The sequence below is a fragment of the Ranitomeya variabilis genome, chromosome 4 (genome assembly GCF_051348905.1).
Source record: "Ranitomeya variabilis isolate aRanVar5 chromosome 4, aRanVar5.hap1, whole genome shotgun sequence".
Taxonomy (NCBI): Eukaryota; Metazoa; Chordata; class Amphibia; order Anura; family Dendrobatidae; genus Ranitomeya; species Ranitomeya variabilis.
The window spans coordinates 61,130,527-61,148,961 of NC_135235.1; the positions used below are offsets into that span (position 1 = coordinate 61,130,527).

The following is an 18,435-nucleotide window of genomic DNA, read 5'->3' on the forward strand; positions in this document are numbered from 1 at the left end:
AGATTACCATCATAGCTGCATGTAAGCAGTAATTCTTGAGGTGACAGGTTGCCTTCAAGCAATAATAAAAGTAATACATTTTTGGACTGTGAAATAAAGGCTTGGAGATGAAAGGAGCCCAAGGATAATAGAGACCATCTAGTTCCTGAGAAAGACTTGAAGAGTTAGACGACTAAGGATCATGGATAATTAATTCCAGACAGTATTTAAACAAGAAGAGGATGCAGCCACTCAATTCATTGCCAACATTAGATATATTTTCAGCAGGCCTTCATGGAGCCATTGTGGCACATGGGTTCAAGCAAGATCAGTCAGCCATCTGTGTGAAATTTGACTGTTCTACCATTTACTGCTCAGCTGTGTGACTATATACTATGCCTACCGAGAATGAGAGTAAAGCAGAAGTTTTCTGCCTCCTGTCTAATTATTCACATTCTGTTATGTATTGAAATATATTTTTTTCTCATTCATTTCATAGATGATGAAAAAAACTATGGTAAGTGTAAATCTCTTTGTGAGTGATGAATGTAAACTTTTCTTGAACTGCCCAAGTAACTAGGGGTGAGTGGCTACAAGGAGAGTAAAACTTAGTTTTCTCCCTGAAGCTGCTGCTCCAGTGAGCCAACTATACAGGGTGTAAACTCGATACAATATTTACCTGCAGATTACCACTATAGCTGCATATAAGTTTCTTTCTTGAGGGGGCAGGTTGCCTTCAAAGTAACAGCAATACATTTCTGGGTTGTGAAATAGAGGCTAGGGAAGGAATATAGCTTGAAAATGATAGAGTCCATCTGGTTTCTGAGAAAGACTTCAAGAGTTAGACAAAGAAGGATCATGGATAAATAAATCCAGAAAATATTTAAACAAGAAAATTATTCAACCACTCAATTCATTGCCAACATTGGATATATTTCCAGCAGTCTCCCTCAGAGCCATAGTTGCACATGGGTTAAGACATGTTCAGTCTGCCATCCTTCAGCACAGTCTGACCGTTCTGTCATTTACTATGCCTGCCAAGCATAAGGGTAAAACAGAATCTTATATATTTTTTCTTTTTCATTTCATAGATTATGTAAAAGCCTATGGTAAGTGTAATTCTCTTTGTAAATGGGGTTTCATCTATGTCAGGTTGTGGTGGCATAAATCGAGCGACAAAAGCCAAGCTTTCTCAATTTTGAACCTCTTACTCTTTGATATGGTGATTTTATGGTGATTTTTTAGTGCTGATAAGGTTTCATGAGAGATGACTGTAAGGTTTCCCAGCACCACTCAGTAACTAGAAGTGAATGTCTATAGGAAAAATAAAACTTACTATTCTCCCTGTAGCTGCTGCTCCAGTAAAAAACCATACAGGGTTTAAAAGCTATTTACCTGCAGATTACCAACATAGCTGCATGTAAGTAGTAATTCTTGAGGTGACAGGTTGCCTTCAAACAATGCAAAATGAAATATATTTTTGGACTGTGAAATAAAGGCTAGGGATGAATGGAGCCCAAGGATAGTAGAGGCCATCTAGTTACTGAGAAAGACTTGAAGAGTTTGACAACTAAGGATTATGGATACATAATTTCAGACAATATACAAGATGATGATGCAGCCACTCAATTCATTGCCAACATTGGATATATTTTCAGCAGTCCCCCTTGGAGCCATAGTGACACATAGGTTCAGGCAAGATCAGTTATCCATCCTGGTGCACAGTCTGACTGTTCTGCCATTTACTGCTAAGCCCTGCAAATATATACTATACCTACCAAGCATGAAAGTAAAGCAGAAGTTTTCTATCTCCTGTCTAATTATTCACATTCTGTGTGTATTGAAATATATTATTTTTTCATTCATTTCATAGATGATGAAAAAAACTATGGTAAGTTTAATCCTCTTTGTAAATAAGATTTCTAATATATCAGGGTTTGGGGCAAAAATAGGATGACAACTTTTCTCTTTTTTGAACCACTTGCTCGTTGCTCTTGCAACTTTTCAGTGCACATAATGTTAAGTAAGCGATGACTGTACCCGTTCCCTCTGGGTCAGACTGGGCCATCGGAAAACCAGAGGATTTTCCAGTGGGCTCAGGCATTGACACCTGTTTCCATACAGTGCCAGCAGCTGCCTAGGGCCCTAACTGCTCTAGGGGCCCCTAGCCATTGGTGTGCCACTAATAGCGGCTAAAGTGAAATGAATATTCACTGCTTCCCCACACCCCTATGGGCATGGAGAGGAATGACTTCATTTCACTTTAATAGCAAGCAGTGTTAGCCTCATGTTGCAGCTAACACTGCCCGCTACCAGGGCCCACAGACCACGGGCCCTGCTCCCTCAGGGGCCCCCAGCCCTCGCAGCCGCTTTGGGGCCATAAGCCAGAGGGACTCGGCACCAGCTCCACCCCCCGTGCGCATTAATGGAGGAGAGAGCTTCAGATGATGCTCCCTCTCCCATCATTTCCCTTGCCTCTGACACACAGTGCGTGCACGATGACATCACTTCATCGCGTACCTGCTGTGTGCGAGGCTGACTGCAGTGCAGATCCTGCATCAGAGCAGAGCTGCCACCGGAATCAGCATGGAAGCGAGGAGCAGAGGTTGAGTATTGTGTTTTTTTTATACATATCAGTGAGTCCTGGGGCATTACTCTCTATTGGGGAGCTACATTATACCCTATTGGGGGCAACATTATACTCTATGGGGGAGCTCCATTATTCACTATGGGGGGCAGCATTATTCTCTATGGGGGAGCTACATTATACCCTATGGAGGGCAGCATTATACCCTATAAGGGGGGCAGCACTATACCTTATTGGGGAGCTGCATTGTACCCTATGAGGGGGCAGCATTATTCCCTATGAGGGGGCAGCATTATTCCCTATGAGGGGGGCAGCATTGTTCCCTAAGAGAGGGCCATCATTATTCCCTCTGAGGGGGCAAGCATAATTCCCTATGAGGGGGCAGTGTGGTGAAATATGTATATATCTATATGTGTGCAGTGAACTATGTATAGGTTTATTGTGTGACTAGTAATGGTTTGACATCTGTCCTGGAGGCTGCAGGTCTCACACAGGTGTTAATGTTTATTGTCCTGAGACAGCAGACTTCTGTCTTCACTCTCGCCAGGGGGCCTTCTAAGAACCAGGAAGCATTTCACACCTTTGGCTCTTTGGAAGAGAGATGTCAATTACAGCCTGACACTATCTATCTGTGGGAAGCTTTACACAAAGAATCTCAGCGAAAATAATATATTCATTCAGGGCGCGGCCATGGTCCAATCAAAAACAAGCGATTAGAATATCAACTTGAGAGGCTGGTCTAGAAATCTGACCTCCAGGGTGATTCTATTAATTAGGCTTGTATACATTCAAAATTGTTCACATGTGAGGGCAGCCTGGGAAGCTGATGTGTTCCAGTCCATATTCACCCCCCTCAGGGAGCAGAAGCAGACTACCGTTAGCTATTTCTGTAAGTTTTCTCCTGTTTATTTTATACTGTTTTGCATAGTTGTACGCCATTTTATTACCATATTTTTATATATTTTTCTTTACTGCAAGCACTGTTTTTTTTGGTATTAAAGCATAAACCTTTAACAGTTGAACCTTGTATCTTCTAAAGAATCCATAGCCTTAACCTGTATGATCCGTATGAGTGGTAGACAGTATTGTACCCTATAAGGGGCAGCATTATTACCTATGAGGGCAGCTACAATATACCCTATGGGGCCAGCAGTATCCCCTATGGGGGAGCTACATTATACCATATGGGGGGGCAGCAGTATTCCTTATGGAGGAGCTACATTATACCCTATGGGGGGCAGCATTATTCCCTATGGGAGAGCTACATTATACCCTATGAGGGGGGCAGCATTATTTCTTATGGAGGAGCTACATTATACCCTATGGGGGTAGCATTATTCTCTAAGGGGAGCTGCATTATACCCTATGGGTGAGCTGCATTGTACCCTACGAGGGGGCATTATTATTCAATATGAGGGAGCTGCATTATACCCTATGGGGGCAGTATTATATCCTAAGAGGGGGCAGCATGATACCCTAAGAGGGGGTAGCATGATACCCTCAAAAGGGGGCAACATGATACCCTATAAGGGGGCTGTATTATACTCTGAGGGGGCTACATTATACCTTATGAGGGGGTTGCATTATGCTCTATGGGGCTGGTTGCATTATATTCAATGGGGGGATACATTATACGTATTCTATGGGGCCAGCATTGTACTCTGAGGCTGGTTGCATTATATTCTATGGGGGCTACATTATATTCTATGGAGGGATGCATTATTTTCTATGAAGGGGTTGCATTATACTATATGAGGGCTGCATTATATTCTGTGAGGGAGCTACATTATACTATATGAGGGGGATTCTTTATATACTATGAGGGGGATGCATTGTACCCTATGAAGGGCTACTTTATATTCTATGAGTTGGCTACTTTATATTCTATGAGGGACATACTTTATATTCTATAAGGGGGGCTACCCCAACCCCTGTACATAATTAAGACGTGCACTACCTTATATTATACCCTGATATTAGAGCGTTTTACCACAAAATTGGTGGTCTTGTATTTATTTCTATGTAGTTACATAGAATAATTTTCTCTGGTGGGACCAAGGTGCTCCAGTCTGATGCTGCATTCCCTGCACCACCTAGGTAAATATACCCTATAATATGGCTATAAGGAGAATATATCTTCCTTTTCTCCTTGTAGCTGTTGCTCCAGTAAGCCAACTGTACAGGGTTTAACACTACTTACCACCTGAAAATTACCACTATAGCTGCATGTAAGTTGTATTTCTTGAGGTGACGGGTTGCCTTCAAAGTATCAATAATAATGGTAAAACATTTTAGAGATGTAAATGAAAGGCTATGGAAAGAATGGAACTGAGGATGATAGAGTTAATCTTGTTGCTGAAAAAGACTTCAAGAACTAGACAAAGAATGTTCATGGATACATAATTCCAGAATATATTAAAACAAGAGGATGATGCAGCCACTCATTTGATCGCTAACATTGGACATATTTTCAGCAGCCATACTTGCACATGTGCTCAGGCAAGATCATTGAGGTGCACAGTATGACTATTCTACCCTGTACGTAACAGCCCTGTAAATATAGACTATGCCTACTGAGCATGAGCATAAAACAGAAGCTTTGTACCTCCTAATTATTCACATTCTGTTATATATTGAAATATATATATTATTTTCTCTTTCATTTCATATATGATGAAAAAAACTATGATAAGTGTTATGTTCTTTGTAAATTGGGTTTCACATGAATCAGGTTATAGTGGGAGCATAAATAGGATGATAAAAGCCAATTTTTCTCTCTTTTGAACCATTTGCTTGTTCTAATCTCAATTTTTATGAAAAGCAATATGTTTATTGAGACATGACTGTAACTATTCCCTGCATCGCCCAGATAACGAAAAGTGGGTGGCTATAGATAGAATAAAACTTAATTTTCTCCCTGTAGCTGCTGCTCCAAAAAGCCAACTACAGTATACAGGGTATAAACTCTATTTACCTGCAGAGTGCCACTGCCGGTGCATGTAAGTTGCATTTCTTAAGGTGACAGGTTGCATTCAAAGCAAAAATCATAATGGTATTACATTTTTTTAATGTGAAATAGAGGCTAATGGATGAATGAAGCCTGAGGATGAAAGAGTGAAAGAGTTCGATTAGTAGCTGAGAAAGACTTCAAGAGTTAGTAAAAGAAGGATCATATATATTTAATCCCCCACAATAATAAAAGAAGAGGATAATGCAGCCATTCAATTTATTGCCAACGTTGGATATATTTTCAGCAGCATCCCTTGGAGACATAGTGATACATGGGTTCAGGCAAGATCCGTCAGCCATCCCGGGGCACAGTCTGACTGTTCTACTATTTACTGCTCAAGCCTGTATAGAAAGACAATGCCTACCGATCATGAGAGTAAGGCCGGAGACAAACTGGTGCGAGATACGGCCGAGTCTCGCTGGTTAAAAGCAAGCTGTGGCACCGGCACTCCGGAGCGGAGCATGCAGCTCCATGTATTGCTATGCAGCTGCACGCTCCGCTCCGGAGTGCAGGTGCTACAGCTTGCTTTTAACCAGCGAGACTCGGCCGTATCTTTCACCAGTGTGTCTCCGGCCTAAAACAGATACTTTGTACTTCTTGTCTTATTATTCACATTCTGTTATGTATTGAAATATGTTTTTGTTTTCTCATTCGTTTCATAGATCATAAAAAACCCTATGGTAGGTTTAATCTACTTTTTAAATAGGGTTTTATATATGTATATCATGTCGTGCAGGCAAAAATAGGATGATAAAAGCCTAATTTTATTTCCTTTGAAGCAATTGGAAATTGCATACGCAGCTTTACAGTGCGCATAATGTTTAGTTAGCGATGACTGTAACCATTTCCTGCACTGCCCAGATATCTAAAAGTAAGTGGCTAGAGGTAGAATAAAACTTCATTTTCTCCCTGTAGCTGCTTCTCCAGTAAGCCAACTCTATAGAATGTAAACGCTATTTACGTGCAGATTACCTCTACAGTTTCATGTAAGTTGTATTTCTTGAGGTGTCAGGTTGCCTTCGAAGTAACAAAAATAATACTAAACCATTTTTGAGCAGTGAAATACAGGCTAGGGAATATAGTGTAAGGATGATAGAGGCCATCTAGTTGCTGAGATAGACTTCAAGAGTTGGACAAATACAATGGTGTTCAAAAGTCCTGCATAGGCGTGAAGAAAACTATATGTTTCATACTTCTGCATCTCTACAGTGAAACTAGTGGAACATATATGTTTTTGTAATCCCTCATTGTATGCCATACTCATTTTTGAATGTCCCAAGTGTATAAATTGTTACGGGATGCACATTTTTGATAATTTTTTTTACAGCATAACCATACCTACACCAGTACAGTGTGTAGAATGGTGAACAGGATTCTAAGTTCATTAACTTCCAATGCAAGTTCACACAGACTTAATTTTTACTTTTTAAGATTTATTATTTTTTATTTAATTCAGAGTTCTGAAAATTGCATTTTGAGTGCATCTGTAGCTTCTAATACTCTATTTGCCATCCTTTGCTCTTGAGCACCAGCTTGCATCTCTGTGGCATTGAGTGAACAAGCTTCTGCAGATGTTCACAAGTGATGATGTGGTTCCAGGCCTGTATCAGAGCCTCAATCAACTCACTCTTGGTCCTTGGCTGTTTTCTAGATATCTCTAATGATACCTTGTGCCACAAATTTTCAATTGGATTGAGGTCCGGGGACTGAGCTGGCCAGTCAATAGTAGCCACCTTGTTCTTTTTTTTCCATTCCATTACTGTCTTAGCTCTGTGACAAGGAGCATTATCATCCTGGAAGATATAATCCCCTGAAAACAGGTGTTGAGCAGAATGCAGCATTTTCTTATTAAGGATGTCTATGTATTTTTTTGCATTAACCATACCCTCTACAATATGAAGCCTTCCAACACCATTGGCTGCCATACAGCCCCAGACCATTACTTTCATCGGATGTTTCACAGAGAAGCTCAAACACTCTGGCTTGTACTCTTCATGTGGGAACCTTCTCACATGAGACTTGCCATCATTTCCTAAAATGCAAAAAGTGCTTTCATCACTAAATAGCACTTTTTCCCACTCCTCCTTCCTCCATTTTAAATATTTCAATGCCCACGATCCTCCGCTGACAAAAATCTGAAGGCTCCCATCATAAAACTCTACAGTATGATTCACTAGATAGACCAACAGATAAAACAAACAAACAAAGCAGCAGATGTGATGCAGTGTAATGCAATGTGATTGGCTGCCATATCCAGGTTATGATTGGTCACAAGAACCTCATCTGTGATTGGCTACTTTTGGATCTGAAGCTGTACAATATTTAGTTGTGCTTTGAATTCCCATATTGTTGCAATAATTTCAGGTAAAACTGCTTCAAAAGCTAAAAATATTACAGGGAGAGAATGCAAAATTGTATTCTGAACAAAACCATATATAATATGTCATATTAGCAAAGACGATATTCGACAGAACGTTTAAAACTTGAAAATTCAATTTATCCTATGCCCATGCAGGACTTTTGAACACCACTGTAAGTATCATGGATAGTGTTGAGCGATACCGTCCGATACTTGAAAGTATCGGTATCGGAAAGTATCGGCCGATACCGGCAAAGTATCGGATCTAATCCGATACCGATACCCGATACCAATACAAGTCAATGGGACTCAAGTATCGGACGGTATTCCTGATGGTTCCCAGGGTCTGAAGGAGAGGAAACTCTCCTTCAGGCCCTGGGATCCATATTAATGTGTAAAATAAAGAATTAAAATAAAAAATATTGCTATACTCACCTCTCCGACGCAGCCTGGACATCACCGAGGGAACCGGCAGCGTTGTTTGCTTAAAATGCGCGCGTTTCCTGCCTCCCGCGATGTCACGGCTTCTGATTGGTCGCGTGCCGCCCATGTGGCCGCGACGCGACCAATCACAGCAAGCCGTGACGTAATTTTGAGGTCCTGGAAGCCTAATTCTAGGCATTCAGGATTTTAAAATTACGATCCGGCTTGTGATTGGTCGCGTCGCGGTCACATGGGCGACGCGACCAATCACAAGCCGTGATGTCAGGGGAGGCAGGACACGCGCGCATTTTAAAATTACGTCACGGCTTGTGATTGGTTGCGTGCCGCCCATGTGGCCGCGACGCGACCAATCCCAGCAAGCCGTGACGTAATTTCAGGTCCTGAATGCAGAAATAGGCATACAGGACCTGAAATTACGTCACGGCTTGCTGTGATTGGTCGCGTCGCGGCCACATGGGCGGCACGCAACCAATCACAAGCCGTGACGTAATTTTAAAATGCGCGCGTGTCCTGCCTCCCGTGACGTCACGGCTTGTGATTGGTCGCGTCGCCCATGTGACCGCGACGCGACCAATCACAAGCCGGAACGTAATTTTAAAATCCTGAATGCCTAGAATTAAGCTTCCAGGACCTCAAAATTACGTCACGGCTTGCTGTGATTGGTCGCGTCACGGCCACATAGGCGGCACGTGACCAATGAGAAGCCGTGACGTCGCGGGAGGCAGGAAATGCGCGCATTTTAAGCAAACAACGCTGCCGGTTCCCTCGGTGAGGTCCAGGCTGCGTCGGAGAGGTGAGTATAGCAATATTTTTTATTTTAATTCTTTATTTTACACATTAATGTTGTATTTTACACATTAATGTTGTTTCGATACCGATACCCGATACCACAAAAGTATCGGATCTCGGTATCGGAATTCCGATACCCGCAAGTATCGGCCGATACCCGATACTTGCGGTATCGGAATGCTCAACACTAATCATGGATACATAATTCCAGAATATTTTTAAACAAAAGAATGATGCAGCCACTCCATTCATTGCCAGCATAGGATTAATTGTCGGAAGCCTCCCTTGGAGCGCTAGTGACACATGGTTTCAGGCATGGTCACTTATCCATCCCGGTGCACAGTCTGAGTGTTCTGCCATTTACTGCTAAGCCCTGCAAATATAGACTATGCCTACTGAGCATGAGCGTAAAACATAAATGTTGTACCTTCTGTTATGTATTGAAATATTTTTTTTTCTCATTTGCTTCATAGATGATAAAAAAACCTATGGTGAGTGCAATCCTTTTTGTAAATGTGGTTTCATTTATATCAGGTTTTGGAGAGATAAAAAGAATGAAAACAGCCAAGTTTTTGCTCTTTTGAACCACTTGCTCCTTGCAATCGCAGTTTTACAGTGCGCAGAATGTTTAGTAAGCGATGAATGTAAACTTTCCTTGAACTGCACCTGGTAACTAGAAGCGAGATGCTGTAGGGAGAAGAAAACTTAGTTTTCTCCCTGAAGCTGCTGCTCCAGTAAACAAGTTATATAGGATTTCTCTTGATACAATATTTACCTGCAGATTACCACTATAGCTTCATGTAAGTTTATTTCTTGAGGTGACAGGTTGCCTTCAAATAATAATGCATTTTGCGGTTGTAAAATAGAGGCTGAGAATGAATATGACGTGAGGATGATAGAGGCCATCTAGTTGCTGGGAAAGGCTTCAAGATTTAGACAAAGAAGAATCATGGATGAATAATTCCAGACAATATTTAAACAAGAAAATTAATCAGCCACTCAATTCATTGCCAACATTGGACATATTTTCAGCAGCCTCCATTGGAGATATAGTGGCACATGGGTTCAGACATGTTCAGTCGGTCATCCTGTCCTCAGTCTGACTGTTCTACCATTTACTGATCAGTAGTGTTGAGCATTCTGATACTGCAAATATCGGGTATCGGCCGATATTTGCTGTATGGGAATTCCGATACCGAGTTCCGATATTTTTGCGGTATCGGAAATCGGAATCGGAAGTGTGCGGTGCGTATGGTTCCCAGGGTCTGGAGGAGAGGAGACTCTCCTTCAGGCCCTGGGATCCATATTCATGTAAAAAATAAATAATAAAAATAAAAAATATTGATATACTCACCCCTCCGGCAGACCCTGGCTCTTAGCGGTGCCTCCATTCCTAAGAATGCAGGGAGTGAAGGACCTGCGATGACGTCGCGGCTTGTGATTGGTCGTGTGAGCGGTCACATGAGCGGTCACGTGACCAATCACAAGCCGCGATGTCATCGAAGGTCCTTCACGCTGCATTCTTAGGAACGGAGGCAGACGCTTGGACCGGTGAGAGTCGGGGCCGTCGGAGGGGTGAGTATATCAATATTTTTTTTTTTTATTCTTTATTTTATACATGAATATGGATCCCAGGGCCTGAAGGAGAGTTTCCTCTCCTTCAGACCCTGGGAACCATTCCGATATTTTGTGTCCCATTGATATGCATTGGTATCGGGTATCGGTATCGGTGATATACAGTATTTTTTGGATATCGGCCGATCCAATCCGATACCGATACCTTTGCATATCGGAAGGTATCGCTCAACACTACTGATCAGCCCTAGAGACTATGACTGCCAAGCATGAGAGTAAAACAGAAACTTTGAACCTCCTGTCTAATTATCCACATTCTGTTATGCATTGAAATCTATTTTTTTTATTCATTTCATAGATTATGTAAAAACCTATGGTAAGTGCAATCCTCTTTGTAAATGGGGGTTTACAGCGGATTTACAGTATTGATAATGGTTCATGAGAGATGACTGTAAGCTTTCTCAGCGCCACTCAGTTAACTAGAAGTGAATGCCTAAAGGAAAAATAAAACTTACTATTCTCCCTGTCACTGCTGCTTCAGTAAAAAATTTATACAGGGTTAAAAAGCAATATACCTGCAGATTACCACCATAGTTGCATGTAAGTTGTGATTCTTGAGGCGATAGGTTGCATTCATGCAATAATAAAAGTAATACATTTTTGGACTGTGAAATAGAGACTATGGGATGAATGAAGCCTAAGGATAATAGAGGCCATCTAGTTCCTGAGAAAAACTTGAAGAATTAGACAAAGAAGCCTCAAGGATGCATAATTCCAATCAATATTTAAACAAGAGGATGATGCAGCCATTCAATTCATAGCCAACGTTGGATAAACTGTATATTCAGCAGTTTCCCTTGGCGCCATATTGGCACATAGGTTCAGGCAAGATCAGTAAGCCACCTGGTGTACGGTCTGACTGTTCTACCATATATGTCTCAGACCTTAAAATATAACCTTTACCAACCGAGCCTGAGAGTAAAATAGAAGCCTTTTTATATCTCCTGTCTAATTTTTCACATTCTGATTTGTATTGAAAATATTTTTTTCTCATTCATTTCATAGATGATGAAAAAACCTATGGTAAGAGTAATCCTCTTTGTAAATGAGGTTTTCAAATATTTCAGGTTTTGGGTGATGATGATGAGGTTTTTCATGATGCAGCCACTCAATTCATTGCCAGTGTAGGACATATTTTCAGCAGACTCCATTGGAGCCATAGTGGCACATGGGTTCAGGCAAGATCAGTAAGGTTCAGTAAGGCTGGTTTCACACTTGCGTTTTTGAACGCATGCGTTTTTTAAAAAAAACGCATGGTGCAAAAACGCATGTAAACGCATGTAAACGCTGCGTTTTTTTGACGCATGCGTTAAACGCGTGTGTCAAAAAAACGCAGCGTTTACATGCGTTTACATGCGTTTTTGCATGCGTTTGCGTTTTTTTGAACATTTTTCCAAAAAAAAAAAAAAAAAAAAAAAAGATAACCAGACACAACCAATGGGAATAAAGAGGCCGTATATGATTGTCTCTCAATATATAGACCCTAGGGGGACAGAAATTTTCAGAGCTTGCTACTGTTTCCGGTGTCACGATGGATCTTTCTATGGATAACTTTTATTTCAAACTGGAGTTCAGCTTCAAGATTTTCCTTGCCTGTGTTTTTGCTTGGGAGCAAGACCGAAACCGCCAAAGATGGAGAAGGAGACAGCGTCGGCGTTTTTGGAGGCACCCCATCATTGAAGTGCGTGAGAGCCGTGGAGCATATCACACGCTCTATGCGGAGCTGAATGCCAACCCGGAGAAATTCCAGGATTATACCAGAATGTCTCAAGATTCTTTCCGGGATTTACTGGCTCGTGTTGAAGGATCCATAAGGCGACAGGACACACGGCTCCGTAGAGCGATTCCACCTGAGGAACGTCTGTTAGTGACATTACGGTACGTTCCAAAACTAAACCAATGACCGTCAACTTTGTTGTTATGACATGTTTTCTATGTTTTTTTTTTTTTCTTTTTTTTTTAAAAAACACCATTAGAGCCGATTTTAATTTTTTTTGTTTTTGTTTCTTTTTCTTCTAGATTTCTTGCCACAGGAGAGAGTTTATCTTCCCTGCACTTCCAATACCACCTTGGAATCTCAACCCTCTCCGGAATTGTTGTGGACACCTGTCGTGCGTTATGGAATGCACTCCGTGAGGAGTTTATACCCGTACCCACCGTGGACATGTGGCGGGAAATTTCAACTACATTTTTGAACGTGTGTGATTTCCCAAACTGTTTAGGGGCGGTGGATGGAAAGCACATCCGCATTGTCAAACCTGCCAGAACCGGATCTGAGTTTTATAATTATAAAAAATATTTTTCGGTAGTGCTTATGGCAATAGCGGATGCGGAGTGTCGCTTCATCGCCGTGGATATTGGAGCTTTTGGCCGTGGCAATGATTCCCAAACCTTCAAGAGCTCGGATATGGGCCGTCGGTTGTATGGCAACAATTTTAATTTTCCCCCTCCACAGCCTCTCCCCAACACTCAAGGCCCACCGCTGCCATTTGTTATGGTTGGGGATGAGGCCTTCCAGATGTGTGAAAATCTCCTGAAGCCCTATTCTAGTAGGGACTTGGACCACACTAGAAGAATATTCAACTACAGACTGACCAGGGCCCGAAGAACCGTAGAGTGCAGCTTTGGCATTCTTGTTGCTAAATGGCGCATTCTTGCAACAGCCATCAATCTAAAAGTGGAAACAGTGGACGAGGTGGTCAAAGCCTGTGTGGTGCTACACAATTATATAATGGCTAAGGAGCGACCCCACATTGAACTTGATGAACCTGTTGCACACCCATTGCCTGATTTTCAGCATCACCCGATGCGGTCAACTGCAGCCGTTGGTCTTATGCGGGACCAATTTGCGGCCTATTTTGTGTCCGATATTGGACGTGTGTCATGGCAGGACAATGTTGTGTAAATGTCCTGTTGTATGTTTATGTTTACCAATTATTAAACACTGATACAAATTTTTCTAATTAATAAACTTTTTTGTGTTCACCATGTCTACTATCTTTTTCCTCTCTAAACAAAGGTTGACCAAAGATGGGCAGTAGATATGTATATCATATTTTGTAATCCAAAACCAGGAGTGGGTGATAGTTGTTGAGGTAATAAATTTTAATTTTTCATCGTAATTTACCTCTGTTGCACTCCCTATTTTGGTTTTCAAAGAATGATATAAACCACGGGCCCCATACTTATAATAATGGTACAAAATGTTTATTTATTAATTCTAATATTGTTGACGTCATTGCGTCAAGACTAGTGTTGAGCGATACCGTCCGATACTTGAAAGTATCGGTATCGGAAAGTATCGGCCGATACCGGCAAAGTATCGGATCCAATCCGATACCGATACCCGATACCAATACAAGTCAATGGGACTCAGGTATCGGACGGTATTCCTGATGGTTCCCAGGGCCTGAAGGAGAGGAAACTCTCCTTCAGGCCCTGGGAACCATATTAATGTGTAAAAGAAAGAATTAAAATAAAAAATATCGCTATACTCACCTGTCCGACGCAGCCGGGACCTCAGCGAGGGAACCGGCAGCGTTGTTTGTTTAAAATTCGCGCTTTTACTTGGTTACGTGAGGTCCCGGCTTGTGATTGGTCAGGGCGGCCATGTTGCCGGGACGCGGACCAATCACAGCAAGCCGTGACGAAATTACGTCACGGCTTGCTGTGATTGGTCCGCGTCCCGGCAACATGGCCGCCATTAACCAATCACAAGCCGTGACGTCACGGGAGGCTGGACATGCGCGTATTTAGAAAAGCGCGCGAAATTTAAACAAACAACGCTGCTGGTTCCCTCGCTGAGGTCCCGGCTGCGTCGGACAGGTGAGTATAGCGATATTTTTTATTTTAATTCTCTTTTTTACACATTATTACATTAATGTTGTTGCGATACCCGATACCCGATACCACAAAAGTATCGGATCTCGGTATCGGAAATTCCGATACAGCAAGTATCGGCCGATACCCGATACTTGCAGTATCGGAATGCTCAACACTAGTCAAGACTGTCACGGTCTCTATATCCATCAAGTCAAGTGTAAGCAATAATAAATTCATGATAAACATATACATGATCATGAATTCACAATTTCTGACACCTGGCCTGGTGAGCATAGATATGTAGAGTGTTAGAACTATTGTCCCATCTGTTTGACAACCATTGTCACATAATGTGCTATATAGAATATGGTGAATATACAAGGCAGTAATCAACTTAATCGGTCAGGTATATATTTTGACATCTGACCGGTTAAGTTGAGTTCTGAACTTGATTTCCACCATTTTCTCTTTGTACAGTGACACTACACTAGGTACAAAAATAAGAGTATGGAAATAAATACTATTTTTTTGGCCAACTCATATCTGTATACTAAAGAAACACATATAGATGTTGTCTGGTATTTTATACTACTGGAGATATGTGTAGGCCAAAAGAATAAGTGTATGACGAAGTTTATTGTTGTGTATTGAGAGCGGTGAAAGACACAATAAACCAAACATAATTGTTTCAAATAAACTTTTTTTTTATTGAGGAAAAAAAAAACAAATTTATTTTTTGGTACCGCGCCGGGTTGAACCACGCCGGCTTGGGGTTGAGTGACGTAACTGGGGGGTATTCAGAACTGAAGCCTGGCTCACCGTGGAGGAGGCAGAGGTGGCAGGAGAATGGGCAACAAAACTTGAAGGGTCTGGAAGTTCGGGGATGGGGCTTAAAACATGAGGGGCTTTAGACACACTGGAAGGTTGAGACACATCGGTAGGTGATGGGGGAGGAATAATCAAAGTTTTTTGTTTTTTATGCATTTAGCCAGTTTTACGTTGGGTTTTCCGGGTTGGGGGAAGTCTTCTTGGGCTATGTTGTAAAGTGTGGGCGGGAGACACGTCAGGACCCGTCTCCACACAGTCAGTCTCCATTGTGGAGCGCTCGGCAATGTCTGAGTCCAATGGGGGGAAAGATAAACTCCCGCCTGGGTCCTGGTGCCTCGTTGGGGGGGGGGGAAACAAAAACCCTTCCAGGATCCTGGTGCCTCGTTGGGGGGGGGGAAACAAATCCCATACCATTGTCCTGCTGCATTGCTGGTGGGGGGGAACAGAAAGCCATGGATGGATCCTGCTGCATCAGGGTGGGTCCTGCCTGGAAAGGTATGGCTTGGTCGTGCTGCATCATGGGGGGCTCGGTGCGATACGCCATGGATGGGTCCTGCTGCATCGGGGGGTGTCCTGCCCGGAAAGCAACTCCTCGGTCCTGCTGCATCGGGGTTGGTCCGGTCAGATATGCCAGGCCTCGGTCCTGCTGCATCGGGGTGGGTCCGGTCCGAAATGCCAGGCCTGGGTCCTGCTGCATCTGGGGTGGGCCGGTCCGATATTGCATGGATGGGTCCTGCTGCATCGGGAGGGTGCCGGGCCGATAAGCCACGCCAGGGTCCTGCGTCATGGTGGTGTCAGCGGAGGAGGTCCAAGCCGGAGCAGCGGTCGTCACGGTGGTGGCGGTGGGATGTCCAACAGCACTCGTCATCGTGTTGGCGCTGTAGTGGAGTACACCTGTAGAGGGAATAGAGGTGGCCGTGCAGTGGTATGCAGCAGAGGTAGGAATAGTGTTTACTTGTGACAGTGACGGCACAGTTGGATATGCCGCCACATTACGACTCTGACTCTGCTGCATAGCCTGCACAAAAGCAACATTGCAGGCCTGCATCACACTCAGCTGGAGATCAGGGCTAAGGTGTTCCGACATGCCCTCTAGGATTTGATTGAAAAAATGATGAGCTGGCTTCTTGAGGTCGGCTTTCAATTGATCAACGCTTTTGGCGACATCCTGGATGCGGCAATTTAAGAGATTAAGGGTCACATCCATTCTGTCACCTAAAGCCTTGATAGCTTCATGTAAAACCGAGCTCAAGTGTAAAAACTCGGGCATGAGGGACCTATCCGAAGCCCTCTGTCGCTGCCGGGATGAGCCCGCAAAAATGGGTGCAGCGAAAGAGGACTGCGAAAGGGGAAGACCTGATGGGCCAGCCCCCTGGTCTCCAGTGAGTGTGGAAGACCCACCTGGTGCTGCGCTGCTGGATGGCTGGGACGGGTCCGTGGCTGCCGGCTGAAGGACCGCTCCAGAACCTGTGGCAACAGTCGTGCAGTGTGTGCTGTGAAAAAAGAAAACAGAAAATCAATACCAAACTATAACAAGACGGTACATCCTGTGGAATTAAAAGTGACAGATTATGTCAATGCAATACAACCGGAGGCATGTGAGAAATACTTACGTTCTCATGAGAAGGACCGGTCTCAGGAAGGCCAACACACGGTGGTATTTGTAGAGCCGGTGCCTTGCTCCGGAACCACTAGCTGCACTCTTCTCTGCACGTAGGTCCTTGTTGAAGCGGTCCTTCATGGAACGCCAACGTGTCCTTACTTTCTCCACTGTGAAATAACAATAAAATATAATGGTCAGAATAAGGACTTTTGGCCGTGCTCTCGTGACTGTGTGTGATGACAGAAACTACGAAAAGTTTCTTTCATCACACACAGTCAAGAGAGCATGGCCAAGGTCTGTTGCTTCACACTACCGTGCAATACTTACCAAATGCATTACGGACCCGTGGCGGGGAATTCTCCCAGCCATCCCACAACGCTTGGGCCACCTCACTCCACAAACGACGGAGAACACTATTGACGGCGTGCTGTTGATCCCGGCTGTCCCACAACGGGACTCGCTCCTGGACCAGACTGATCAGCAGGTCATTATCAATCCGGTCGTCGTCCCGTTGTGAAACCTAAAATTAAAACAAAATCATTTAAGTTTGCTCAACCACATTTGGAAAAAATAAGACACGAAGATGAGAAAGGGCAGGAATATGAAAGACAACTTTCAGAAAAGGATGATATAAGAAATATGTATAGAAAAACAAGGGTACAGAAAGGAAGTTAAAAGAATATTACAATAAGGACAGTCTGCCTGGTATACATACCCGCTGCCGTCTTCCACCTGGACCTTGACTCCGCTGCTCAGTACCTCTCTGTCCCTCAGTTGAAGTGCTCTATAAAATTTAAAAAAAAAAATTGCCTCATGTGTCGATGTGACAGTCAATACTTACCAAGCTGACGGACAAAAAACATACCTCGCTCACGTGATCCACTTCTGATTGACGTGGCTGGAACTCCTCATCAGACGAGGAAACCGGAGAAGACATTCTGATGCGTTTTGAAAGAAAAAAAATAGAAGAAATTAGGACATGTAGATCCAAAAAATTGAAAATGAATGCATTGGCTAGGATATACTCACATTGCTCTGTGTCTTGTCCAACAATGCGTCCGGGCAGGGTGCTGTCTTCTTTGGAGTCTGATGAGAAGTGACCAGAAACTTCCCCCCACCTTCCTTTTATAATCCTGCTGCTATGGGGGAGTCTTATCAGTGTCTAGACATCTTTATCTACACTTAATTCAATGGTGCCAAAAAAAACGCATGCGTCAAAAAAACGCATGCAAACGCATGTCCAAAAAAACGCATGCGTCCCCATTGACTCCAATGCATTTTTTTGTCCAAAAAAAACGCATGTAAACGCATGCGTTTTTTTGGAAAAAAAAAAACGCCCCTCAAAATACTACAAGTTGCATTTTATTAAATGAACGCAT

At 43.0% G+C, this 18,435-nt stretch overlaps 1 protein-coding gene across 1 annotated transcript; it reads right to left on the minus strand.

Annotated features, from left to right (window-relative positions):
• Positions 1 to 654: 654 nt before the first annotated feature.
• LOC143767564 (uncharacterized) lies at positions 655 to 18,178 on the minus strand. Its single transcript, XM_077255974.1, has 7 exons — positions 18,086 to 18,178; positions 17,922 to 17,994; positions 17,772 to 17,840; positions 17,384 to 17,576; positions 17,067 to 17,223; positions 16,655 to 16,946; positions 655 to 756 (listed from the first exon to the last, which is right to left on the minus strand). Exons 2-7 carry the CDS (start codon positions 17,991 to 17,993, stop codon positions 655 to 657), a joined length of 885 nt encoding a protein of 294 aa, XP_077112089.1. The 5' UTR covers position 17,994; positions 18,086 to 18,178.
• Between the last annotated feature and the right edge of the window lie 257 nt (positions 18,179 to 18,435).

Bases quoted from the DNA above. Each gene is read 5' to 3' on its own strand.
- LOC143767564 (XM_077255974.1), bottom strand. From the start codon at position 17,993: ATGTCTTCTCCGGTTTCCTCGTCTGATGAGGAGTTCCAGCCACGTCAA. The intron at 17,841-17,921 runs GTATGTTTTTTG...TAAATTTTATAG, and splicing joins AAGTGGATCACGTGAGCGAG to AGCACTTCAACTGAGGGACA. The intron at 757-16,654 runs GTGACCCTTAAT...TTCCTTCCCTAG, and splicing joins CTTTAGGTGACAGAATGGAT to CCTCTATTTCACAACCCAGA.